The sequence below is a fragment of the Oncorhynchus gorbuscha genome, linkage group LG04 (assembly GCF_021184085.1).
Source record: "Oncorhynchus gorbuscha isolate QuinsamMale2020 ecotype Even-year linkage group LG04, OgorEven_v1.0, whole genome shotgun sequence".
Taxonomy (NCBI): domain Eukaryota; kingdom Metazoa; phylum Chordata; class Actinopteri; order Salmoniformes; family Salmonidae; genus Oncorhynchus; species Oncorhynchus gorbuscha.
In genome coordinates, this window is record NC_060176.1 from 17,264,280 (window position 1) to 17,288,521 (window position 24,242).

The 24,242-nt window shown below is 45.0% G+C and overlaps 1 protein-coding gene across 3 annotated transcripts; it reads right to left on the reverse strand.

Annotated features, from left to right (window-relative positions):
• LOC124033763 (pre-mRNA-splicing factor ATP-dependent RNA helicase PRP16-like) lies at window positions 1-21,838 on the reverse strand. 3 transcript variants are annotated; one of them, XM_046346012.1, is made up of 25 exons: window positions 21,553-21,838; window positions 20,698-21,042; window positions 20,349-20,551; window positions 20,079-20,234; window positions 19,799-19,967; window positions 19,546-19,664; window positions 19,366-19,439; window positions 19,106-19,261; window positions 18,791-18,952; window positions 13,836-13,943; window positions 13,621-13,745; window positions 13,351-13,488; window positions 12,819-13,005; window positions 12,120-12,305; window positions 11,732-11,872; window positions 10,789-11,016; window positions 9,603-9,710; window positions 9,383-9,495; window positions 6,978-7,186; window positions 6,125-6,279; window positions 5,854-6,009; window positions 5,416-5,676; window positions 5,154-5,249; window positions 4,921-5,042; window positions 1-2,084 (listed from the first exon to the last, which is right to left on the reverse strand). In XM_046346012.1, exons 2-25 carry the CDS (start codon window positions 21,024-21,026, stop codon window positions 2,003-2,005), a joined length of 3,783 nt encoding a protein of 1,260 aa, XP_046201968.1. In that variant the 5' UTR covers window positions 21,027-21,042; window positions 21,553-21,838; the 3' UTR covers window positions 1-2,002. The 3 variants fall into 3 exon arrangements, with proteins under 3 accessions (XP_046201968.1, XP_046201966.1, XP_046201967.1); XM_046346010.1 differs by having other exon boundaries at window positions 20,349-20,554; XM_046346011.1 differs by having other exon boundaries at window positions 20,349-20,554; window positions 21,731-21,823.
• Window positions 21,839-24,242: the final 2,404 nt, after the last annotated feature.

Here is a 24,242-nt window from a genome sequence, read left to right on the forward strand (position 1 = left end):
TAAAAAATAAGACCATTTATTTTCAGTTCCCAAACTGTAGTCAAGTTAAAAATTATATTCGCAAACCATGGGCTGGTGTTACCAGAGCCTAATTTCACATCACAAAACAGAATCACTGACCACCACAAGACAAGATACTGGTCTGTACAAAACTATACAAAGTCAATCTAGTACACAGAATGAATGACTTCAGAATCAAGTCCACCGCTTGGAACTTGCTGAAACACCTTGCTAAATCTGACTACTCAAGTGCAGGACATATCAGTCTGGTGAAGAGACATGATGTAAGACAGGGTCTCCGAAACTCAGTCCTGGGGCCCCCCAGGTGCACGTTTTGGTTTTTGCCCTAGGACTACACAGCTGAATCAAATAACCAACTAATCATTATGCTTTGATTATTTGAATCAGCTGTGTAGTGCAAGGACCAAAACATGCCCCTGGGACTGAGTTTGGGAAACCCTGATCTAAGAGACGTGCCACAGTTACACACACATATCAACTCCAACCATGGGCCCTGCAAAATACATTTCTGGGATCATTCACCCACTTGACTTGGAGGGGAATCTCAAGATAAAATTGGTGGCCATTTTCAACACAAGGACCATGAGAGGCTGAGGCCATCATGAGTTTCATCCAGGTTCTGACATTCATGTGTAAACGGAGAGAAGCTGAGGAATATTACAGTGCTGTGGAGGGCTAATGGGGTTAGGAAAAGCTCAATTGCTAAAGCTTGTCCTCCAAACAGTTTGCATGAAGGGTGTTGTTAAGATAGCTCCAGATATAAGGTCTGAGACACTCATGCCACAAGCACAGTTTGGATAATGCTTCAGTCAGTGAAGGGGCACTTCACCATGGCACAGGCCATTTGCTACACACGACATACAAAAGGATACAGAGGTCAGCCAGTTGTACAAGGTGAAAATGATCTCTTGAAGGAGATTTGAGAGGGACATGATGAAATTGAAAAATAAATCAGGCAGAATTCATGGACACACGACAGTACTACTTCTGCCTCCTCTCTCTACTCACACTGAATGTCATACAGCCCAATGAACACACTACGGGATCAGACTAGTTTGGACCAGCCGCCCACTTATGACTGACAGCACAATGCAGCACTACTTAAACACTAGTAGGGGGGGGGGGGGGGTCTATACAGTTACATATCGGGATATTATTTGACGATATTTCATTGTTTTGACAATATCACAATATTATTTTTGCGCTAGTTGCCTGTACCAAAACGCCAGTATTTTCCTTCCATTGCTTGTTCTCCATCTTTTGTATTCAGAACTTTTATTTCCATGACTGATCAAAACTCGTTTCTCATGGAGCTCTCTCTTGTCCCTCTGCAGCAGATACATGGTGAGCAATATGTTCGGGAACATCGACTCACAATAAAATCACAGTATCGAATTGCAATACATATCGTATCAGCACCAAAGTATCATGCTAATATGGTGAGGTCCCTGGCAATTCCCAGCCTTATTGAACATAGTTTATATTGATCGGGAGAGACTACCATCAAGAAAACAGCCCCTTGTAGGGTACAGCATGAGATGGAACAACTAAAGGTTTCCTGCTTGGACACTGTAGCCTGTGAAGGATTATGATAAAGGCTTTGGCAGATTTTCAAAGTATATGAAATACCCTTTAAAGACTATACCTTTTCAATTATGTTTCATCATTGTTTTTTTTGTTCGTTTTTTTACTATCACAGAAATAGAAAATACTGCATTCTAACAGCCGTATACTGCATCTCTCTGCACGTAAAAATGGAGGGACACTATGTGGATTTGCTGACAGAAAAGGTCTGTTACGGGAGCCTCATGTCTTATACAAGTTCTACCTCTGCTGGCCTCTGTCTGAACTGCAGCTAGTACCAAACAATAGGAGGGACAGTTATCCAAGCCCTCTCAGCAAAGCTCATCCAGTGATGGTATGGTACACATACAGGTGATATTTAGTGGTGAGTTCAAGTGTTTAAGTCTTAACAGAAGATCTAGAGCCCAAAACGAGCTGGGGTGCGCTTTGGGGTCATGGGTGCCTCTTCCTTCCTTCCCGGGGTGCAGATTTTCACAGCCCTATCGAGACAAAAGAATAGACAATTGGCAATAACAGAAGGCACTTTTTTTTTTACACTTGCCATGTCAGACATAATGGGACAGGCTAGCAGGGGGGAGACAGGCTAGCAGGTGGGAGACAGGCTAACAGGGGGGGGGCAGGCTAACGGGAGAGACAGACAGGCTAGCAGGTGGGTGGACAGGACAGGCTAACAGGTGGGGGGCAGGCTAACGGGAGGGAGACAGGCTAACGGGGGGGGGGGACAGGCTAACAGGGGGATAAGCGGACGCTGCTGACAGCAAATCTATCATCTTTAATTACAGCAGCGTGACACTCTGACACTACCCAGCATTCCCTCCCTCCTCAGTCCTCACACACACCAGCAGTTACAGCCATCAGGTCATAACCCAGTCCTTCCCTCCATCCCTCAGTTCTGTCCACCCCACCTCACCCCCAGCTAAAGTCACAACAATGTCCTCAGGCCTTCAAAATGTATTTATTTATTAAATTAAACTTTAATTTAACAAGGTGATTTCTAGAGGCCAAGAAAGTCTTTCACCTTTATTTTCCAATGTCTCACACACACACACACACACACACACACACACACACACACACACACACACACACACACACACACACACACACACACACACACACACACACACACACACACACACACACACACACACACACACACACACACACACACACACGTCCTGAGAGGCCTGCTGGTAGGAGGATATGGAGAAGTGAGGAGGATAGCCTGGCTGAGATTAAAGCCAAATCCTAACTAATGTGCCTCCCTTTACATAATCCTCAGTAAAAGCAGAGTTTGGAAGCAGGATGGATCATTCTAGGTCTAGTAGACAGATATATTGTTGTCAAGTGCTTTAAGAGCTCTCTGTCTGAGGGCCACTCTTCTTTCCACACACAGGTGTTTGGTGAACACAGCAGAGGGAAGACGGCACCCTCATTCCTACCACCACTTTCACATACAACGACAGAACACTTCTCATTGCCCTGCATTTACATTGAATAAAAGCTCCCATAAAATCACTGACTTAAAGCTTTGAGCCCACTTATCTGAGTAAGGGTGGGGGTTGCTGAATGACAGACAGGAACCAGATCAAAATGTGTCGTAGAAGTGTTTCATGGGGCCCCGGCACGGTGAAGGGATGCTTGTGTTCACAGGCAGAGGCGGACAAAAGCAGCTGACAGCCCACGAGAGCCAGCCATGTTTATTATCATAATTCTGAGGCGCTCGTTCTCTAATCTATTCCTTAATCCTCTGCGTTTTAATGTGATCATTTTGGAGACTGACAGACACACACTCTTATTGTTAATTAATCAGCAGATTTATTGCTATATCAAAGTGTTATTTTTTACCCTCCCAAACACATCTCTTTTGTGAGCCTTATGGAACAGGTGCAAACTAAAAAGGTGTCCCTTCTAATTTGAAAATAAACGCTGTCTTCTTTCTCCCCTCTGCTGTGGCACCATTTAAATTGCAGCAGTAATGGGGGTCAGCCAGGAGTCAATATTATTTATTTTTGTCTCGTCTGGAAGGACTGGAGGTGAGAAAAGCTCATCATGGAAAATGAGAGAGGTAGAGAAGACAAAGAGGATAAGGGAGAAAGGAGAGGACAAAGATAATTAGAGAGAGAGATGGTAGAGAAGACAAAGAGGATAAGAGAGAAGGAGAGACAAAGATAATTAGAGAGAGAGATGGTAGAGAAGACAAAGAGGATAAGAGAGAAGGAGAGACAAAGATAATTAGAGAGAGAGATGGTAGAGAAGACAAAGAGGATAAGAGAGAAGGAGAGACAAAGATAATTAGAGAGAGAGATGGTAGAGAAGACAAAGAGGATAAGAGAGAAGGAGAGACAAAGATAATTAGAGAGAGAGATGGTAGAGAAGACAAAGAGGATAAGAGAGAAGGAGAGACAAAGATAATTAGAGAGAGAGATGGTAGAGAAGACAAAGAGGATAAGAGAGAAGGAGAGACAAAGATAATTAGAGAGAGAGATGGTAGAGAAGACAAAGAGGATAAGAGAGAAGGAGAGGCAGAGATAATTAGAGAGAGATGGGTAGAGAAGCAGCAAAATTAACCAGTTTCTACGACTCGGAAGGGGCCCATTCTGGAAAACGAACATTTCCCATTGACCCCCATTGTAAAAGAGCAAACTTTGCGTCAATTTTTCTGTTATACAGAAATAACAAAACATACAGAAAAGCTGCAATGTTGTTCGATGTACATTTAACCAGGTCAAAAATCCCGACCTAGGGTTCACAATGTTCCCACGTAGGGAAATGGAGCCTGTGAGAAGAGCCCTGTGGCTTCAGGCTATTCGGTGTGGGACAGTGGGAAATGTGGGGACGTGGTGTCCAAGTAGGCTACACGTAGCAATGTGTGTAAAAAACATTTAATCACATGTAAGACATTTAACTTGTTAAGTACAGTCTGGTTGTAATTCCACTCACTACTTGTAGCTTTATAGTGTGTTGTTGGTCTTGGCTAGCTTAATGTTCTGGTTGGTAGCTAGCTAGCACTCACATGGCTTAAGTTAGCGGCGTCATGAAAAGGGGCATGAGGGAAGCCTTTCAATATTACATTTTTCTAGGTAGCGGGAACGCTCGGCAATGTGGAAAAGTAATCTTTAGACATGTACTTTTCTTAAATGTAGCTTTGTAAGAAACTTGCGTTTGAAAAAGGTAAAGATGTTGCTGTGAGCCAATTGGGTAACCAAGGTAACCACAGGCGGGTGAGGCCGCGGCGGTCTATTTGATAGCGACTGGGACTATTGTCAGAGTGAAACCTCTCTGAAGAATAGATGAAGGTAGATGAGTGTATACCTGACGCTGCCCACGTTACTCTTCCTGTCCTGATCCTCTCTCCTGCTCCTCAGTTGCTGCTCCGCCAGAGACATCTCCTCCTCCATGTTAGTGATCTCCTCCTTGGCCCGCCGCCGGTTCTCCTGCACAGAGAGAGAGAGAGGAACAGAGGGGTGAGAGGAGAGAAAAGGACAGAGGGAGGAGGAACTAACCATGAGACGTAGGGAGGGAGGAAGTAGGGCCGAAGAGCTTACCATCCTGCTCTTCCCTGCCTGTTTAACGCTGTAGAACATGGGCCCCAGCTCAGCCAGCCACTCCCCATCCACCGCAGTCACACACTGCATGTACTCCTACAGGAGGGACATCAAACAACACAGGTTACAACACATTAGAACACAGTAACAGAGCTAAAAGGCTGATATATATGACAGCTCTTTCTGGTGTAGTCAAGGTGTAGAACATCATCTCTGAACAGTCCAGATCATAGCGTAGCTGTGTGGAGGCTGGGTCTGTTACCTTGGTGGTCATGACCAGCTCGTGGTAGGTGATGTAGTCTGGGGTGTAGCCCATGCCAAACAGAGAGCTGGTGGGGTGGAGGTGGCAGGGCATGCCTGTCCTCACATTCACATACTCCCCTATGCCTTTCAGCTTGGCTGCCTGGTGGAAGTAGGCAGCACAGATACACTTCCTGATGATGTCCCAGTCTGAGCCACAGGACACCAGGTTCATCCTCTGCTGCACCATGATGTCTTTGAGCTGCGAGCGCACCTCGCGCACCTGAAACACCCACCACACACAGAGACACGTTAGCTACCGGAGAACCAACACAAGAGGACATTCAATACACATTGCTCAGTGTGTGACTATTGTGATGCAAAGTGGTAATCAAGTGCATTTCGATCCTAAACCAGGGAGACTGGTCAGAGAGGGTAAAGGACAAGGGCGTGGTCTGACCTTTCGCATGGCCTTGGTGTGGATGAAGTGTTCGTTGCACCAGATGCTGGAATAGTTGTTGTTCTTCCACTGCAGGTAGACGTTCAGGTAGGTCAGGTGGTCACTCTCTGGGACAGAGAACTTCTCCCTCACCTGGTCACTCTCCTCCTCACGACCCTGGAAAGGTCGGGACACAGAGGAAATACAGGGGTCATTTTTCTTAACAGTAAGATAAACAAACATTAGCAACACATTAAGACATGAATCCGTTGGTGATCTCAATGACATCTACCTTAGGCCTGTAGAAGATGGCCGGTACAGACAGCATGGAGACGATGATGAGGATGTCAGCACTGCAGCCCATGTCACATGATACGATCAGCATCTTGGACAGAGCCGGGTCCAGAGGGAACTCCACCATCAGCCTCCCAGTGGGCGTCAGGGAACCTGAGGGGGACACAAATATTAACACTTCCTGTCTACAGACAGAGGAGAGGGGGAACACAATACAGGTGACACCTTCCTGTCTATAGCCCTGAGAGAGAGAGAGTGCTGACATAGGATGATGGTTACAAAATCATATTTAAATCTAACTTTGGCAGCTCTGATTTAAATGATTACATGACAGACTATAAAGGAGCTTAGAGGGAAAGTTCAGAGGCAGAACAGGCTGTATTGGCCAGGTAAACCTTAAATCAGAGATAATCTGCTGTTAACACACCACACAGGCAAACGTCAAAAGTCCTCCACAGACACCAAATCCCCTAATCCCCAGGGATCTGGCTCAGATGAGACAGAGATGAGACTCAGCCAGTCAAATCTAACAGAGGATAAAGCACTATGCAATTACTCCACTACCTACACCACAGTGCTACCTAGCTCTATACATTACGGTGTGCAGTGCATGTACATACCATTACAGCAACCTATTGACTAGTTCCATCATCCAAATCTCTCCTCGCACATGTAGTTATTGTTAATCTGTAGTTATTGTTAATCTGTTGGCTGTATTGCTGGTGGGGAACACATACTTATCCCACCCTATTTTAACCTTGTTTTCTGAGATCAAATATTATATTTGATCAATTTGTACATTTAGTGGCCTAATCTTGAGTGATGTGGTCCAGGCCAGGCCAGAGACCCACCTGTGTTGTCCAGGGCCCCCAGGATCCACAGCTGGTACATGGAGTTCAGCATGTTGTCCTCAGGCGGGGGGTCCATGAAGTGGAAGAGCAGCAGGTCCTGGACCCCCAGGGATTTGAGCAGCAGCACCACGTTGGCCAGGTTGGTCCGCTGAATCTCTGGGATGGTGGTGGTCAACATCTCATTCTTGAAGGCGCTCTGGGTGTACAGCCTGGATGGACAGAGGAGAGGAGGAGAAGGAAAGATGGAGTGAGAGCGACACCAACGGGGGAGGTTATTGAATAATCTAGCAGACACATTTTTTTGTAAATGCACAAATGCTCCATGGAGTGACAGGTCTGGAGATGCTGTCTTCACCATCTGGTTAAACCCGCTCGGCATGGCACTGATGACTTCACACCGTGCTCTAACCCTGTAACAACGGCACCGTGCTCTAACCCTGTAACAACGGCACCGTGCTCTAACCCTGTAACAACGGCACCGTGCTCTAACCCTGTAACAACGGCACCGTGCTCTAACCCTGTAACAACGGCACCGTGCTCTAACCCTGTAACAACGGCACCGTGCTCTAACCCTGTAACAACGGCACAGTGCTCTAACCCTGTAACAACGGCACCGTGCTCTAACCCTGTAACAACGGCACCGTGCTCTAACCCTGTAACAACGGCACCGTGCTCTAACCCTGTAACAACGGCACCGTGCTCTAACCCTGTAACAACGGCACCGTGCTCTAACCCTGTAACAACGGCACCGTGCTCTAACCCTGTAACAACGGCACCGTGCTCTAACCCTGTAACAACGGCACCGTGCTCTAACCCTGTAACAACGGCACCGTGCTCTAACCCTGTAACAACGGCACCGTGCTCTAACCCTGTAACACCGGCACCGTGCTCTAACCCTGTAACAACGGCACCGTGCTCTAACCCTGTAACAACGGCACCGTGCTCTAACCCTGTAACAACGGCACCGTGCTCTAACCCTGTAACAACGGCACCGTGCTCTAACCCTGTAACAACGGCACCGTGCTCTAACCCTGTAACAACGGCACCGTGCTCTAACCCTGTAACAACGGCACAGTGCTCTAACCCTGTAACAATGGCACTGTGATTGAGAAGCCTCCGTTTCCATGAAAGCTGAACGCTCCCCAACTGACATTTAGAGAAGGGCAAAGAGACAGGCCTACTGCACATTATAAACATTTAACCAAGCTACTTATGAGGTATTTACTAACCAAACTATTTAGAGCAGCTCCCATCGCTGCTTCAGACTGATAGGTCTGGCCTAACAAAGCATCTCTCAACCATTTCAGATAGTGGCTAATCCCTCTGAAGTGTGTGCATTATGAGGGAATGATCTGTGGTTTTTTATGCCGGGTTATGTGAATGTCCTCAGGGCTGGAGATGTACTGTGTGTGTGTGTTGGGTGCAGTCACAGCTAAGAGGTGCTTTGAGTAGCAGATTCGCCACACAAGTCGAGTCACCCAGCATGGCACACACACGTCACCTCCCGCCCCTCCAAACGCCTAGGCCCCACCCACTCTAAAGCTCAACTCCCAAATTGATTATTCACAGGGTGTAATCTTGGGGGGGGCTTTTATAAAATTCCAAGCTCATTTACAAGGCAAAACAATCTTTTGTCTAGTGTGCGTGTCACCATCTCCCTCAACTTGGTGTAGTATGACAGATAGGTGAAAGGTCATGCGAAATCTCAGAGAGAACAGGCTTTTGTGTCACATTCTCCCTGCTGTAAACAGAGTTAAACTGCATGAAATCCTGTGGAGATTAGGATTCTCCCTCCTTCTCTCCCTCCCAGCCTCTGATGGCTTTGAAAGCAGCCCGTCCGCCTTGCAGATCCGAGGCCTGGACAGCCCATCTGAGGGGAGCTCTGATGTGCATCAGCCAGAGGATGAAACACCGGCGGCGGCATTACACACAACAACAACACACACACAATCGCGCTTCAGATAGACACCCGTTTCAGCACGGCTCACCATACAAATGGATGCTAATGTTGTTAGCTGGTGTTCTACCTTTTTGGTGGATAGGAGCGGTTGGAATGAGATAGCAGGCAGAGTGAGGAGAATTGTGTAATTCAGCCTGTTTATTCCTGTATCTAGGCCCAGATAGACATGAAAAGGGGAAGATATGGCTGATCTAATATTTTAGTTCCAGACTGCTTCAGTCAGATGTAGAGGAGTATTGAAGTATCTTTCTAGAAGCCAGGACAGTCTTGACATGTGAATACTCCCTTCCTGCTAGCCCTGACTGGAACTCTCAAACATCACATACTTCTCTACCACAACTGGAGGACAAGGGCAGCCCTCTGGAAACTGAGGAAGGTGGGAGGACTGCACATTGGAGTGTGAGACTACGTGAGTGTGAGTAAGTGTGTGTAGACAGTGACTTACCTGTAACACTGGCCCGGCCCTGTACGTCCTGCTCTGCCCGCACGCTGATTGGCGTTAGCCTGGCTGATGGGGTACACCTGCAGGGCATCCATACCAATGCGAGGGTTGAACACCTGTCAAAGAGAACACATCAGCATCAAAACACAGAGAAATACTATCCTAACATGGCTTGTCTATATCATTTGATAGTCTGGGGAAGATAGTGAGGGTGACAGGGTACCTTGAGTTTGCAGTATCCAGCATCCACAACAAACATGATACCATCCACAGTCAGGGAGGTCTCGGCAATGTTGGTGGCAACGATGCACTTCCTCACACCATCTGGAGCCTGGCGGTTAGAGAACATAACAAAGACATTAGCTACACGTCACTTTACCAGTAAGAAGGACGTGTTCCTTTTTGTGTAATATACAGTGCCTTCGGAAAGTATTCAAACCCCTTGACTTTCACGTTACAGCCTAATTCTAAAATGGAATAAATGGCTGTTTCCCCCTCATCAATCTACACACAATACCCCATAATGACAAAAATAAATAATGTTTTACATAAGTATTCAGACCCTTTACTCAGTACTTTGTTGAAGCACCACGAGCTCAGTACTTTGTTGAAGCGATTACAGCCTCTAGTCTTCTTGGGTATGAAGATACAAGCTTGGCACACCTGTATTTGGGGATTTTCTCCCATTCTTCTCTGCAGATCCTCTCAAACTGTCAAGTTGGATGGGGATGGTCACTGTATAGCTATTTTCAGGCCTCTCCAGATATGTTAGAGATCGGTTTCAAGTCCAGGCTTTGTCTGGGCCACTCAAGGACATTTGTAAACTTCTCCCGAAGCCACTACTGCATTGTCTTGGCTGTGTGCTTAGGATCGTTTTCCTGTTTGACGGTGAACCTTCACCCCAGTCAGGTCCTGAGTGCTCTGGAGGAGGTTTTCATCAAGGATCTCTCTGTACTTTGCTCCGTTCATCTTTCCCTCGATCCTGACTAGTCTCCCAGTCCCTGCCGCTGAAAAACATCCCCACAGCATGATGCTGCCACCACCATGCTTCAACGTAGGGATGGTGCCAGGTTTCCTCCAGACGTGACGCTTGGCATTCCGGCCAAAGAGTTCAATCTTGGTTTCATCAGACCAAATAATTGTTTAAATATTTTTTTTTACTGGTTTTGCTTTGTCATTATGGGGTATTATGTGTAGATTGATGACGAAATGTTTTATTTCATCTTAGAATAAAGCTGTAACCTAACAAAATGTGGAAAAAGTCAAGGGATCTGAATACTTTCCGAATGCACTGTATATGCATTCCGACTACCTAACAGCAAGTATGCTTGTGTACAAAGGATACTGCAGTATGTTAAGAGTTCCAACTGTACATGTTAGTGTAACAGTAACTGGGTGTTATTGGTTACCTTCTGGAAGATCTTGGCCTGGAGGTCAGAGGGCAGCTGGGAGTAGATGGGCAGTACAGTCAGAGGAGGGGCGCTCTCCAGATCCTCCAGACGCTCCACAATCTGGTCTGACGTCACCTCGATGTCCTCCTGGCCAGGCATGAAGATGAGGATGTCTCCCCCCATACCACTAAGGTGGATCTGTAGGGCCTGCTTCACTGCTGCCTCCACATAGTCTTCCTGGGGAGTCTGCCCAAACACACAACACTGTTAGAATACACAGCAACCACACACTACCTTGGTACAAATAACAGTAGTCTTACTCCATGACTTAACCGGTCCCCGTGGCTGAGTCCATTGTGCGCGTGATCATTTTCTCTATCCCCACCTGGCGCGACCATTACACGCAGGTTAAAATACCAAACCCAACTGTGAATCAATTCTATTCATTTCAGGAAAGGTGGAAACACATGAAACGTTCATGGACATTCAGCTAGATAGCTGTTGCTCGCAGTTTCTCCAGGGATGTTATTTTACCAGACATGTAAATGGTCCTCTTTTTAGCTGGTTCTTTGTCAATTTGACAAATGTGTGCATTTCTCTACTATGATGATTAACCCACAGACAAAAGTGAAACCAAGTTAGTTCTTAGTTATCTTTGATTCATCTCTCCTTGTTAGTCTTTAAAAGCACCCACATGGGTTTGTATCTTCGTGAAAACCAATAAGGAGATGGAAGAGGCGGGACTTGCATTGCATCGAGCATCTGAAATACAACCAAGTAGTGTGGATGAAATGATTGAAAAACATGCATGTGTACATTTATTTTGCAACCCTCGCGCACAAAATGTGGCCGGTCTAGTCAGGGTATAAGTCATTATGCAAATTAAATGGCTGTGTTGACTCCCTGTAAAAACATATCTGTAATAAGGAAGAGATGTTGAATGGAGAGTTGGACACAATACCTTGCTGAATAAGATGTCTACAGGGAATGTTCTTCCTGGAATGTGGAATATGGGAACGTTGCCGAAAAATGCAGCAAATTTGTCAGAGTCCATGGTGGCTGAGGTGACTATCAGCTTGAGGTCAGAACGCCTCGATACAACCTGGAAGAAAAGGACAGAGAGTTCTACTACTGCTTACAAAACAAACAAAGCCTCAGAATAAAACATATGCAAAAGATTCACAATTGAATAACATCCAGGGAGTTGTAAAAGTGTCTCCCTGGACTGGCAGTCTAAGCCGGCCCACTGCTCTTTCAGCACTCTCGATCCCACCTGCACCTCTATACCACTCTATCCACTAAACATACAAACGACCTGGAGAAAAAGAAAGAAAAGGTGTCTCCCTCACCTCTCGTAGCAGGCCGAACAGCACGTCTGTGTTGAGGGAGCGTTCGTGGGCCTCGTCCATGATGACAGCACTGTAGTGGTCCAGATCGGACTCTCTGAGAGACTCTCTCAGCAGGATACCGTCTGTCATGTACTTTATCACAGTCTTCTCCGACGTACAGTCCTCAAAACGGATCGCATAACCCACCTGCAAAGCAACAAAAATGTAAATGAATGGTTTAGTAGTGAACTACGTACATTTACATTCCACGTATGAATTACGGCCTTCAAACGACAGTGCTACGGGTCAACCAAAGAAACGAGCTGGCGAGGAGAGTTCCATGACAAGTTGTAGAATGGAAGTGGTGTACAATCTCTGAATCACCACTAGATGGCAGTGTTGCACAACATATGAATAAAAGCGTCAAATCCATAAGGAAAACCAAGACAGCACCATGACTCAACATCAATTAACAGATGACCTCTACACACAGTGAACATTGATATCTGGTGGGACACACACACACTTATTCTGTTCTGGGGTAGTTCCGTTTCTCTATAAACAAGTTCATTGCAGTTCCTAAACTCTTGCCAGGTCTGTTACACTGGGTTAACTGATAAGACTAGTTATCTACTGCTTTGACTGATCCATAGATCACTGTTTCTAAGATCTAGTTAATGTTTGTCTAGTGGCTCCTCCATAAGCCAGCTGAATGCTCACCTCCTCTCCCAGGTTGCTGCCCAGCTCCTCGCTGACTCTCTTGGCCACGCTCATGGCTGCCACTCTGCGGGGCTGGGTGCAGCCCACCATGCCGTAACTGGTGTAGCCGTCCTCGTGAAGGTACTGGGTCAGCTGGGTGGTCTTCCCACTGCCCGTCTCCCCCACCACGATCACAATGCTGTTGTCCCTGGACAGAATCACATCACAACCAATAACATTACAATCCTGATGGGACTTTCAACCTTACGAAACTGTGGAAACTTGAATAACGGCTTACAAAAACAGATCTGGAAGTGTATTTGTCAATGATTTACAAACGCTGTTTAACATTACCTAAGTCACCTTTGATGTGGTCATTCTCTAACCAAAGGTAAATCACATATGAACATTCTGACTTCACAGCCCCCAACTCCCCCCTTCATTGCCATACATGTCTTTATCATACATCCTGAATGAAAGCCTGCATCTGGGGTAAGACCGGGGGTGATACGTGGTCCCAGGATAACCAGGCCGGGTCCAGTAGAGTAGCTACCTGATGATGTTGAGCAGCTGCTGCCTCACAGCGAAGATGGGCAGATACTGCCTCTGCTCCAGCAGGGTCTTCTTCTTAGCAAACTCACTGCTGGCCTCACTCTTATCTTTCATGTGGTCTGCAAACTTCTGATCCGTTCTGGAGGGAGGAAGGAGAGGAGAGGGAGGCAATTAATGAGGTTGTTCTTGTCGCACATTCTTGTCACAGCAGATGTTTAATAAACATTCAGAATGGGAAAAAGAAATAAGCCTTTAGTAAAAGGCTTGTTACCTGTAGTCCACCCTGCCATCCTCGCCCACTGGCTTGCCCCCAGAGCTATCCCCGTCCTCGGTCTTCTTGATGCCCATAATGTCACCCAGCTTGGTGCCTGCCAGCTCCCAGTGTTTCTGTTGAGCCTGGAGAAACAATCAAAATGACGGTCAGATATTCAGCCAGTAACCATACCATCAAGTACTGTATAGCTGTTTTAATTAAACATCGCCTACCTTCTTGCGTTCCTTCTGCTCGCGGTGCTTGCGGACCAGCTGGCTGCCCTTGCGGGAGATGATGGCCATGTCAGAGGTGGCATCTTTCACAGGGATGACAGGCTCCGGCTAGAGCACAGAGAACCATCAGCAACCGTACGCATTCAGTACACAGCAACTCTGATAGTAAGTCCACTAGTTATTACTCAGTCAGTTCCAAATACTTATCAGCAGACTGTCACAATCCCTCAACAAGCCTGCAACAGCTCTCCACCAATGGCTCAGACCTTAAAAGTATATACACTCCCCAAAATATTTGGAAAGTGAAGAAAAAAATCATATTTGTCTCTATACTCCAGCATTTTGAATTTGAGATCAAATGTTTTATACGAGGCGACAGAACAGAATGTCACCTTATTTTCATAAGTATTCCGACGCCTCAAAATTGAACTCAGGTGCATCCTGTTTCCATTGATCATCCTTGAGATACAACTTGGTGTCCACCTCAACCCCTCCACAAATTTCTTGTTAACAAACTATAGTTTTGGCAAGTAGGTTAGGATATCTACTTTGTGCATGACACAAGTCATTTTTCCAACAAATGTTTACAGACGGATTATTTCACTTATAATTCACTGTATTCCAGTTGGTCAGAAGTTTACATACACTAAGTTGACTGTGCCTTGAAACATCTTGGAAAATTCCAGAAAAGGATTTCATGGCTTTAGAAGCTTCTGATAGGCTAATTGACATCATTTGAGTCAATTGGAGTTGTACCTGTGGATATAACCCAGTGCCTCTTTGCTTGACATCATGGGAAAATCAAAAGAAATCAGCCAATACCTCAAAAATTTTAGACCTCCACAAGTCTGGTTCATCCTTGGGAGCAATTTCCAAACGCCTGAAGGTACCAGGTCTGTACAAACAATAGTACGCAAGTATAAACACCATGGGACCACGCAGCCATCATACCGCTCAGGAAGGAGACACGTTCTGTCTCTGAACGTACTTTGGTGTGGAAAGTGCAAATCAATCCCAGAACAACAGCAAAGGACCTTGAAGATGCTGGAGGAAACAGGTACAGAAGTATCTATATCCACAGTAAAAACGAGTCCTATATCAGCATAACCTGAAAGGCCGCTCAGCAAGGAAGAAGCCACTGCCCCAAAACCACTATAAAAAAAGCCAGCCTACAGTTTGCAACTGCACATGGGGACAAAGATCGTACTTTTTGGAGAAATGTCCTCTGGTCTGATGAAACAAAAATAGAACTGTTTGGCCATAATGACCATCGTTATGTTTGGAGGGAAAAGGGGGGTGGCTTGCAAGCCCAAGAACACCATCCCAACTGTGAAGCACAGGGATGGCAGCATCATGTTGTGGGGGTGCTTTGCTGCAGGAGGGACTGGTGAACTTCACAAAATAGTGGCATCATGTGGAAGGAAAATTATGTGGATATATTGAAGCAACATCTCAAGACATAAGTCAGGAAGTTAAAGCTTGGTTGCAAATGAGTCTTCCAAATGGACAATGACCCCAAGCATACTTCCAAAGTTGTGGCAAAATGGCTTAAGGACAACAAAATCAAGGCATTGGAGTGGCCATCACAAAGCCCTGACCTGAATTCCATAGAAAATTTGGGAAGAACTGAAAAAGTGTATGCGAGCAAGGAGGCCTTACATACCTGACTCAGTTACACCAGCTCTGTCAGGAAGAATGGGCCAAAATTCACCCAACGTATTGTGGGAAGCTTGTGAAAGGCTACCCAAAACGTTTGACCCATGTTAAACAATTTAACGGCAATGCTACCAAATACTAATTCTGTGTATGTAAACGTCTGACCCACTGGGAATGTAAAAAATAAATAAAAGCTGAAATAAATCATTCTCTACTATTATTCTGACATTTCACATTATTAAAATAAAGTGGTGATCCTAACTGACCTGACAGGACAGTTTTACTATGATTAAATGTCAGAAATTGTGAAAAACTGAGTTTACATGTATTTGGCTAAGGTGTATGTAAACTTCCGACTTCCCACAGTTAACAGCGCACATCAGAGCAAAACGATTTGGAGAAGGGTCCACAAAATGTCTGCAGCATTGAAGGTCCCCAAGAACACAGTGGCCTCCATTATTCTTAAATGGAAGAAGATTGGAACCACCAAGACTCTTCCAAGAGCTGGCTACCCGGCCAAACTGAACAATCGGGGGAGAAGGGCCTTCGTCAGGGAGGTGACTAAGAACCCGATGGTTACTCTGACAAAGCTCCAGGGTTCCTCTGTGGAGATGGGATAACCATCCAGAAGGACAACCATCTCTGAAGCACTCCACCAAATCAGGCCATTGTAGAGTGGCCAGACGGAAGCCACTCCTCAGTAAAAGGCACATGACAGGACTCACAGACCATGAGAAACAAGATTCTTTGGTCTGATGAAACCAGATTGATCTCTTTGGCCTGACTGCCAAGCGTCACGTATGGAGGAAACCTGGCACCATCCCTACGCTGAAGCATGGTGGTGGCAGCATCATGCTTTGGGGATGTTTTTCAGCGGCAGGGACTGGGAGAATAGTCAGGATCAAGGGAAAGATGATCAGAGCAAAGTACAGAGAGATATTTGATGAAAACCTGTTCCAGAGCGCTCAGGACCTGAGACTGGGGCTAAGGTTCACCTTCCAACAGGACAACGACCTGTTGGAAGGTGAGGACACAGCCAAGACACGTAAGCACACAGCCAAGGGACAACGCAGGAGTGGCTTCGGGACAAGTTTCCGAATGTCCTTGAGTGGCCCAGCCAGATCCCGGAGTTGAACCCAATCGAATATCTCTGGGGAGACCTGAAAAAAGTTGTACAGTGACGCTCCCCATCCAACCTGACAGAGCTTGAGAGGATCTGCAGAGAAGAATGGGAGAAACTCCCCAAATACAAGTGTGCCAAGCTTGTAGCGTCATACCCAAGAAGACTCGAGGCTGTAATCGTTGCCAAAGATGCTTCAAAAGAGTCTAAATAGTTATGTAAATGTGATTTCATTTGTTATTTGGAATAAATTTGCAAACATTTCTAAAAACCTGTTTTTGCTTTGTCATTATGGGGTATTGTGTGTAGATTGTGGGGGGGGGCGATCGAATCAATTTTAGAACAAGGCTGTAACATAACAAAATGTGGAAAAAGTCAAGGGGTCTGAATACTTTCTGAATGCACTGTATATTTGGCCTTGTTGTGCTGCTGAAAGGTGAATTTATCTCCCAGTGTCTGGTGGAAAGCAGACAACCAGGTTTCATTCTAGGATTTTGTCTGCTCTTAACTCAATTCCTTTTCTTTTTATCCTAAAAAAAACATCCTATTCCTCACCATGACCCATAACATGATGCAGCCACCACCATGCTTGAAAATGATGTGTTGTGTTGAATTTTCCCCAAATATTTCTTTGCCACATTTTTTGCAGTTTTACTTTAGTGCCTTACTGCAAACAGGATGCATGTTTTGGAATATGTTTTATTGTGCACAGACTTCCTGCTTTTCACTCTGTAGTTACTCCACAATACTAACTTAATTGACAATATTGATCCATCCTCAGTATTCTCCCATCATAGCCATTGAACTCTGTAACTGTTTTAAAGTTACCATTGGCCTCATCGTGAAATCCCTGAGTGGTTTCCTTCCTCACTGGCAACTGAGTTAGGACGCCTGTACCTTGGTATTGCCTGGGTGTATTGACATGCCATCCAAAGTGTAATTAATAGCTTTACCTTGCTCAAAGGGATATTCAATGTCTTCCTTTGAAAAACAATTACCAGTCTACCAATAGGTGCCCTACTTTACAAGGCATTGGAATACCTCCCTGGTCTTTGTAGTTGAATCTGTGTTTGAATTTCACTGCTCGACTGAGGGACCTTACCGAAATAATTGTGTGTGTGTGTGAGGTACAGAGGTATTCATAAAAAGATCCTGTAGAACACTACTATTGCACACAGTGAGTGAGTCCATGCAACTTATTAAGCACATGTTTACTCCTGAACTTATTTAGGCTTGCCATAACAAAGGGGTTGAATACTTATAGACTCAAGACATTTCAGATATCTATTTTTAATTCATTTGTAAACCTTTCTAAAAGGATAATTCCACTTTTACATTAAGGGGTATTATTGTGTATAGGCCAGTGACCTAAAATCTCAGATTAGATTTAATTCAAGGTGCAACAACAAAATGTGGAAAAGTAAAGGGGTGTGAATACTTTCTGAAGACACTGTATTTGGACAAATTCACTAATAATGTATTCAATTCTGTGAAAGTTTAGTATTGGGTCCCATATTCCTAGCAAGCAATGACTACATTAAGCTTTTGAGCCTAGAAATGTATTGGATGCATGTGCAGTTTGTTTTGGTTGTGTTTCAGATGTTGTTGTGCCCAATAGAAATGAATGGTAAATTGTGTCATTTTGGACTTTCATTGGAAATAAGAATAGAATATGTTTCTGAACACTTCTACTTTAATGTGGATGCTAGCATGATTACAGATAATCATGAATAATTATGAGTGAGAAAGTTAGAGGCATAAATATCATACCCCCCAAAAATGCTACCCTCCCCTGTTATTGGTAATGGAAACAAAACCCGAAGCACATTTAACTTCTTTAGGAAAACTGCCCTAATGTTGGAAACAAACATCGTTATGCTGTCACCTAGAGTCCCCAAAAAATTCCAAACTATAGTACAGAATATTTTACATACAGCAGGTTTTTAAAGGACCAAAGAGAGTGGTCTGCTTTGCGTTTTCATTTTTGCCATGGAAAATAATATTGCGACCCTGGTATGGTCAGAACCCAAGTGTCGCCTCACAAAACATTTGATCTCAAATCCAAAATTCTGGAGAAGAGAGACAAATTAAAAGTTTTAGCTTCCTTGTCCAAATAAACAGGTAGCGGCGGAGTGTTGGTAATTTAATTGGCCCATAATGTGCTGTAATGATTTATTACCTGCTTGGTGAAGACTATCCTCCCGTCCAGGAAGGGTGGGACCAGGTTGTGAACCAGCAGGTGGACCTTGGCAGCGTTGTCCTCCTCAAAGTCATCATCCACCTCCAGCCTCTGGACCACTCCACTGGTCAGCATACGGTTAGTCTCCCAGCGCTCATTATCCTGGCAGGAGGAACACAACACGCATCGTTAAACACAGTCAACACACACACACACACACAAAATTAAAATCCATGGGTGGTATTAACGATAACTAAACGGGCTACATACACCCAGGGCTGGAGGTGGTTATAGAGTAGCAACACAGTGCCATACCTCATTGATCTGTCGTCTCTGGGCAGAGATGCGTTTCTGTGTCTGCTTCTGCAGGATCTGCTCTCTTTTCTTCACATAATCCTCAGAGGTGGAGGTCAGTGGGTTGTGGAACTCATCATAGCCTTCGTCCATCATGTACCAGTCTCTGTCCGCTTGCTGCAACACCACAGGGCAATAGTCAATACATAGAAATGTGCATTTATGAAAGTTGGGAAAGCTATTCATTTGTGTTACTGCCAAGACTCCACATGTCCACTGACCTTCTGGTCCTCCTCCCACTGCTGCTTCTCATCATCATTATCAAAGGCGATGCCATCCTCTCCTTCATTCTTACCTGGGGCACAGAGACACAATCCACAAACATCAGCAAGCCTTATCAGAGCATTAATAAGAGCTCAAATGTGACTGGGGGAAGAGGGAGAGGGAAAAGAGGGGCTTACCTTTCCCACGGGACAGACGAGGAGTGGAGCCCAAGTGCTTCCTGTCATTGGCCCATTCGTTGTACTTGTATGATGGGGTGGGAAGGGGCGTGTCATCAGGATACCGGCCTCTGACTGACCTGGGAACAGAAACAACAAAAGTTCATTTAAAAGCTGAAAATAACATTTCTAATAACCACTGAAAAGGAGTCTTTTAATAATACTATTAAACCCAGTTAAATTAACATACAAGTGTTGAGCTGCAGTTGCTTACTTGTCCTTCCTCTCACTCTCCCTTCCAGAGCGGGGGCTGCGCTCCGACCGTTCAGACTTGTCAGAATCCTTGTGTGAAGGGGCAGGAGAGGGAGATTCCCAGTGGGAACGGCGTGAGCTGGCATAGCCGCTGTCATCCTCATCCCAGCTGGTGCGCGAGGGAGTGCCATCTGATTCAAAGGGTATGAGGAATGAAGGGAGAGAGAGTGGTTTGTGTATTGTAAGCGTGACCTAAGGACCTTAAAGAACTGCCTGTCCGGGGGTGTGGCAGGGTTACTGACCTTTGGGGCGTGCCTGGGGCGTTGAAGGCTCCTCTCTCTTGCTCCCCCGGCTGATGCGCTCGGAGGACCAGCCTTCTCTTTGTGAGCGCTCACTGCGGTCTCCACGCTCCGACCGACAGCTGCCGCCACCGCGGCTGTGACTGCGTTCCCGCTCATCTGCCATCAAAACAGTTAGTAATTACTTCAGTCAGAAATACACAATAGATAGAAAAGATCGCTATTGCCAGAATATTAACAATGTGCATGCAGATGTATACATTTTTTGCTCACCTCTTTCACCCCTTCGATCTCTGTCCGTATCTCTGATCCTCTCTCTGTCCTTCTCCCTCTCTCTGTTCTTGTCCTCTTTGGAGGAGGCGTACATTCCATGCTCACGCCGGTCTTTCTCCCTCTGCTGGTGTTTGCGACGGAACTCTTCACTGACCCCTCCGGGGTTAGAGGGTGTCTCTGAGCCAGTCACACGGTACTTCCTGCTACTTTATGAAACATAGAATAAAGTGTCAATAAGACAACACTGCATGCATCAGTTTAGATCTCTTGATAGGTAGAGTTTGTATTCTGTGCCAGTACGAAAAGAGGCTACAGTAACTCAAACCAAATCACAAATCACATAACATACCTCTCTTTTTTACCACCTTGATCCTCCTCGTCTTTGTCTTCTTCATCAGACCCAGAATCACTCTTCCCTTCCTCCCAATCCTTGTAGGAGGATACCTTGGATTTCTTGTTATTCCTGTCATCACTGTCAGCCTCAGCCTGCTCCTTGCCCTCACGCTCTTTTCTCTTTTGAGCTGCCAGCAGATCCAGGCCCAGGAGAGAGGTGCGTGGAGTGGGTGCACGAAAGACATGAGGCTCTACTGCTGCACTCTTCTTCTTCACAATCAGCCCGCCAACCTGCGCAGTGGGGTCACTGCCCTCCAGTCGATGCAGTGACGCATCATCATCCATGGTCTCAAACAACTGTCTGGATTGGATACCACATTTTTGGGGAGATTAGCCAACTACTAATTACGTAACGTTAAGGATGTGTCAGATAATTTAGACCGAAACACTTAACCAAAAGCACTTTGCATACGGAAATTTGACCGACTTGAGATTAATACATTAAACTAATCGATCAAAAGTATAAAATCGCTTGAATAATTCACGGAATGTATTATATATTGTTACAGTAGCTAGCTACGTAGCTATTTAGTCAGTACTGTAGCTACACTAGCTACTTATATTATGTTACTACTACATTAACGCCAATGAACGACCGATTATAATTTAGTGACAGACGTGACTTCAAATAAAACACGTTAAAGTAGATAACGTTACATAGCTAGATAACTGGATATCGCTCAGCCAATGAATTAAATAGCGAGCTAGCTATTACGTTACAAAAAGGAAATGAAACTAATAGGTACGACTATACACCCGATATTACAGTACAATTGTAAAATCCCATTTAATAAAACACGGGCTTGCTTACCTTTAACAATAGGTGGTGAGTCTATCAAGACGCTTACAATAGCTAGTCTTTTTTTAGCGAGCTAGCTAAACCTGCCACATGTATTTATTGTAAATCAAAAAACGATCTTAAATAACATTAACAACCCGAGTTATTGGGAAAATAACATTCATGTAAGTACGAAAACTGTGCCACCCACTTGAAATGATTCAAACCATTAGCTATTATCTTTTGTAAATTGTGCGTTTTTTGTTTACAAAGACAGAAGCCGCCATTGCTATCCCACAATTCCACGGGATATTCCTAAAAAAACTTTATTAAAATTATGTACCAGAACACTGGACAATCGAGTTTCTTCTTTGTGTGGCTTTTTCCGGCAGACTAGTTGCATATTGCTGCGTTTCGCAGGTTGGAGTGCGAATTGCACATTTTGGTCACCAAAAAAAAAAGGGAAAAGGAGATTAGGATCTCCATCTAACCCTGCACCTATACACTTAAATCGTACTACACTGGCTTTGACGCTTGTTGGATGTGGCAAGGTATGCAAACTATTACAGACTATAAAGGGAAGCACAGCCGCGAGCTGCCCAGTGACACGAGCCTACCATACGCTTCGAGGCAAGTAACACTGAAACATGCATGAGAGCATCAGCTGATCCGGACGGCTGTGTGATCACTCTCTCCGTAGTCGATGTGAGTAAGACCTTTAAACAGGTCAACATTCACAAGGCCGCAGGGCCTTGTGTAACTCTGTATTACCAGGACGTGTACTCCGAGCATGAGCTGATCAAATGGCAAGTGTCTTCACTGACATTTTCAACCTGTCCCTATTACAGACTGAGTCTGTAATACCAACATGTTTCAAGCAGACCACCATAGTCCCTGTGCCCAAGAACACGAAGGCTTTATTTGATGTATTTAACCTTTATTTAACTATGCAAGTCAGTTAAGAACAAATTCTTATTTACAATGACGGTTGACCAAAAGGCAAACATGCCTCCTGCGGGGACAGACAAAACACACATCACGACAAGACACAACACTACAAAAAGACAGACCTAAGACAACAACATATCAAGGCAGCAACACGTGACAATACAACAGGGTAGCAGCGCAAAACATGGTACAAACATTATTGGGCACAGACAACAACACAAAGGGCAAGAAAGTAGAGACAACAATACATCACGCAAAGCAGCCACAACTGTCAGAGTGTCCATGAACGAGTCTTTGAATGAAGAGATTGAGATAAAAGGTCATCTATAAATCTATGATAGGTAAAGCTCCGACCTTATCTCAGTTCACTGGTCACGATAACAACACCCACCCGTAGCACGCGTTCCAGCAGGTATATCTCACTGATCATCTCCAAAGCCAACACCTCATTTGGCCGCCTTTCCTTCCAGTTCTCTGCTGCCAGTGACTGGAACGAATTGCAAAAATAGCTGACGTTGGAGACTTTTATTTCCGTCACCAACTTTAAACATCAACTATCAGCAGCTAACTGATCGCTGCAGCTGTACATAGTCCATCTGTAAATAGCCCACCCAATCTACCTTCCTCATCCCCATACTATTTATATTTTATTTACTTTTCTGCTCTTTTTCACACCAGTATCGCTACTTGCACATCATCATTTGCTCAATTATCACTCCAGTGTTAATCTGCTAAATTGTAATTATTCGCTCCTATGGCCTATTTATTGCCTACCTCCTCATGCCTTTTGCACACAATTTATATAGACTTTCTTTTTTCTACTGTGTCATTGACTTGTTTATTGTGTTATTGGCTTGTTTATTGTTTACTCCATGTGTAACTCTGTGTTGTTGTCTGTGTCACACTGCTTTGCTTTATCTTGGCCAGGTCGCAGTTGTAAATGAGAACGTGTTCTCAACTAGCCTACCTGGTTAAATAAAGGTGAAATAAAAAAATGTACTGTCCAGTTTGAGTGTTTGTTGCAGTTTGTTTCAGTTGCAGCTGCAGTGAACTGAAAAGAGGAGCGACCCAGGGTTGTGTGTGCTTTGGGGACATTTACAAGAAAGTGACTGGCAGAATGGGTGTTGTATGTGGAGGATGAGGGCTGTAGTAGATATCTCCGATAGGGCGGAGTGAAGCCTGAGAAGGTTTTATAAATAAGCACTAACTAGTGGGTCTTGCGACGGGTATACAGAATACCAGTTTACAGAGGAGTATAGAGTGCAGTGATGTGTCCCATAAGGAGCATTGGTGGCAAATCTGATGGCCGAATGGTAAAGAACATCTAGCCGCTTGAGGGCACCCGTGCCTTCCGATCTATAAATTATGTCTCCGTAATCTAGCATGGGTAGGATGGTCATCTGAATCAGGGTTAGTTTGGCAGCTGTGGTGAAAGAGGAGCGATTACAATAGAGGAAACCAAGCCTAAATCTAGCTTTAGCCTGCAGCTTTGATATGTCTTGACAGATGGACAAGCTATGAGCTATGTTGTTGATGTACATTGAAAAGAGCATGGGGCCTACGATTGAGCCTTACTCCCTTGGTGACAGGCAGTGGCTGAGACAGCAGATTTTCTGACTTTATATACTGCACTCAAATTCAGACTTAGTGTAAGGAGCCAGGAGAGATCTTAGGGCAGGTAGGGTACAGGCCGGTGCTGATGGAGGACGATAGCACCCAGCAACAGTCAACAAAGAGCCATTGAAAAGTGTAATGCTTAAAACCAGCAAATCAAA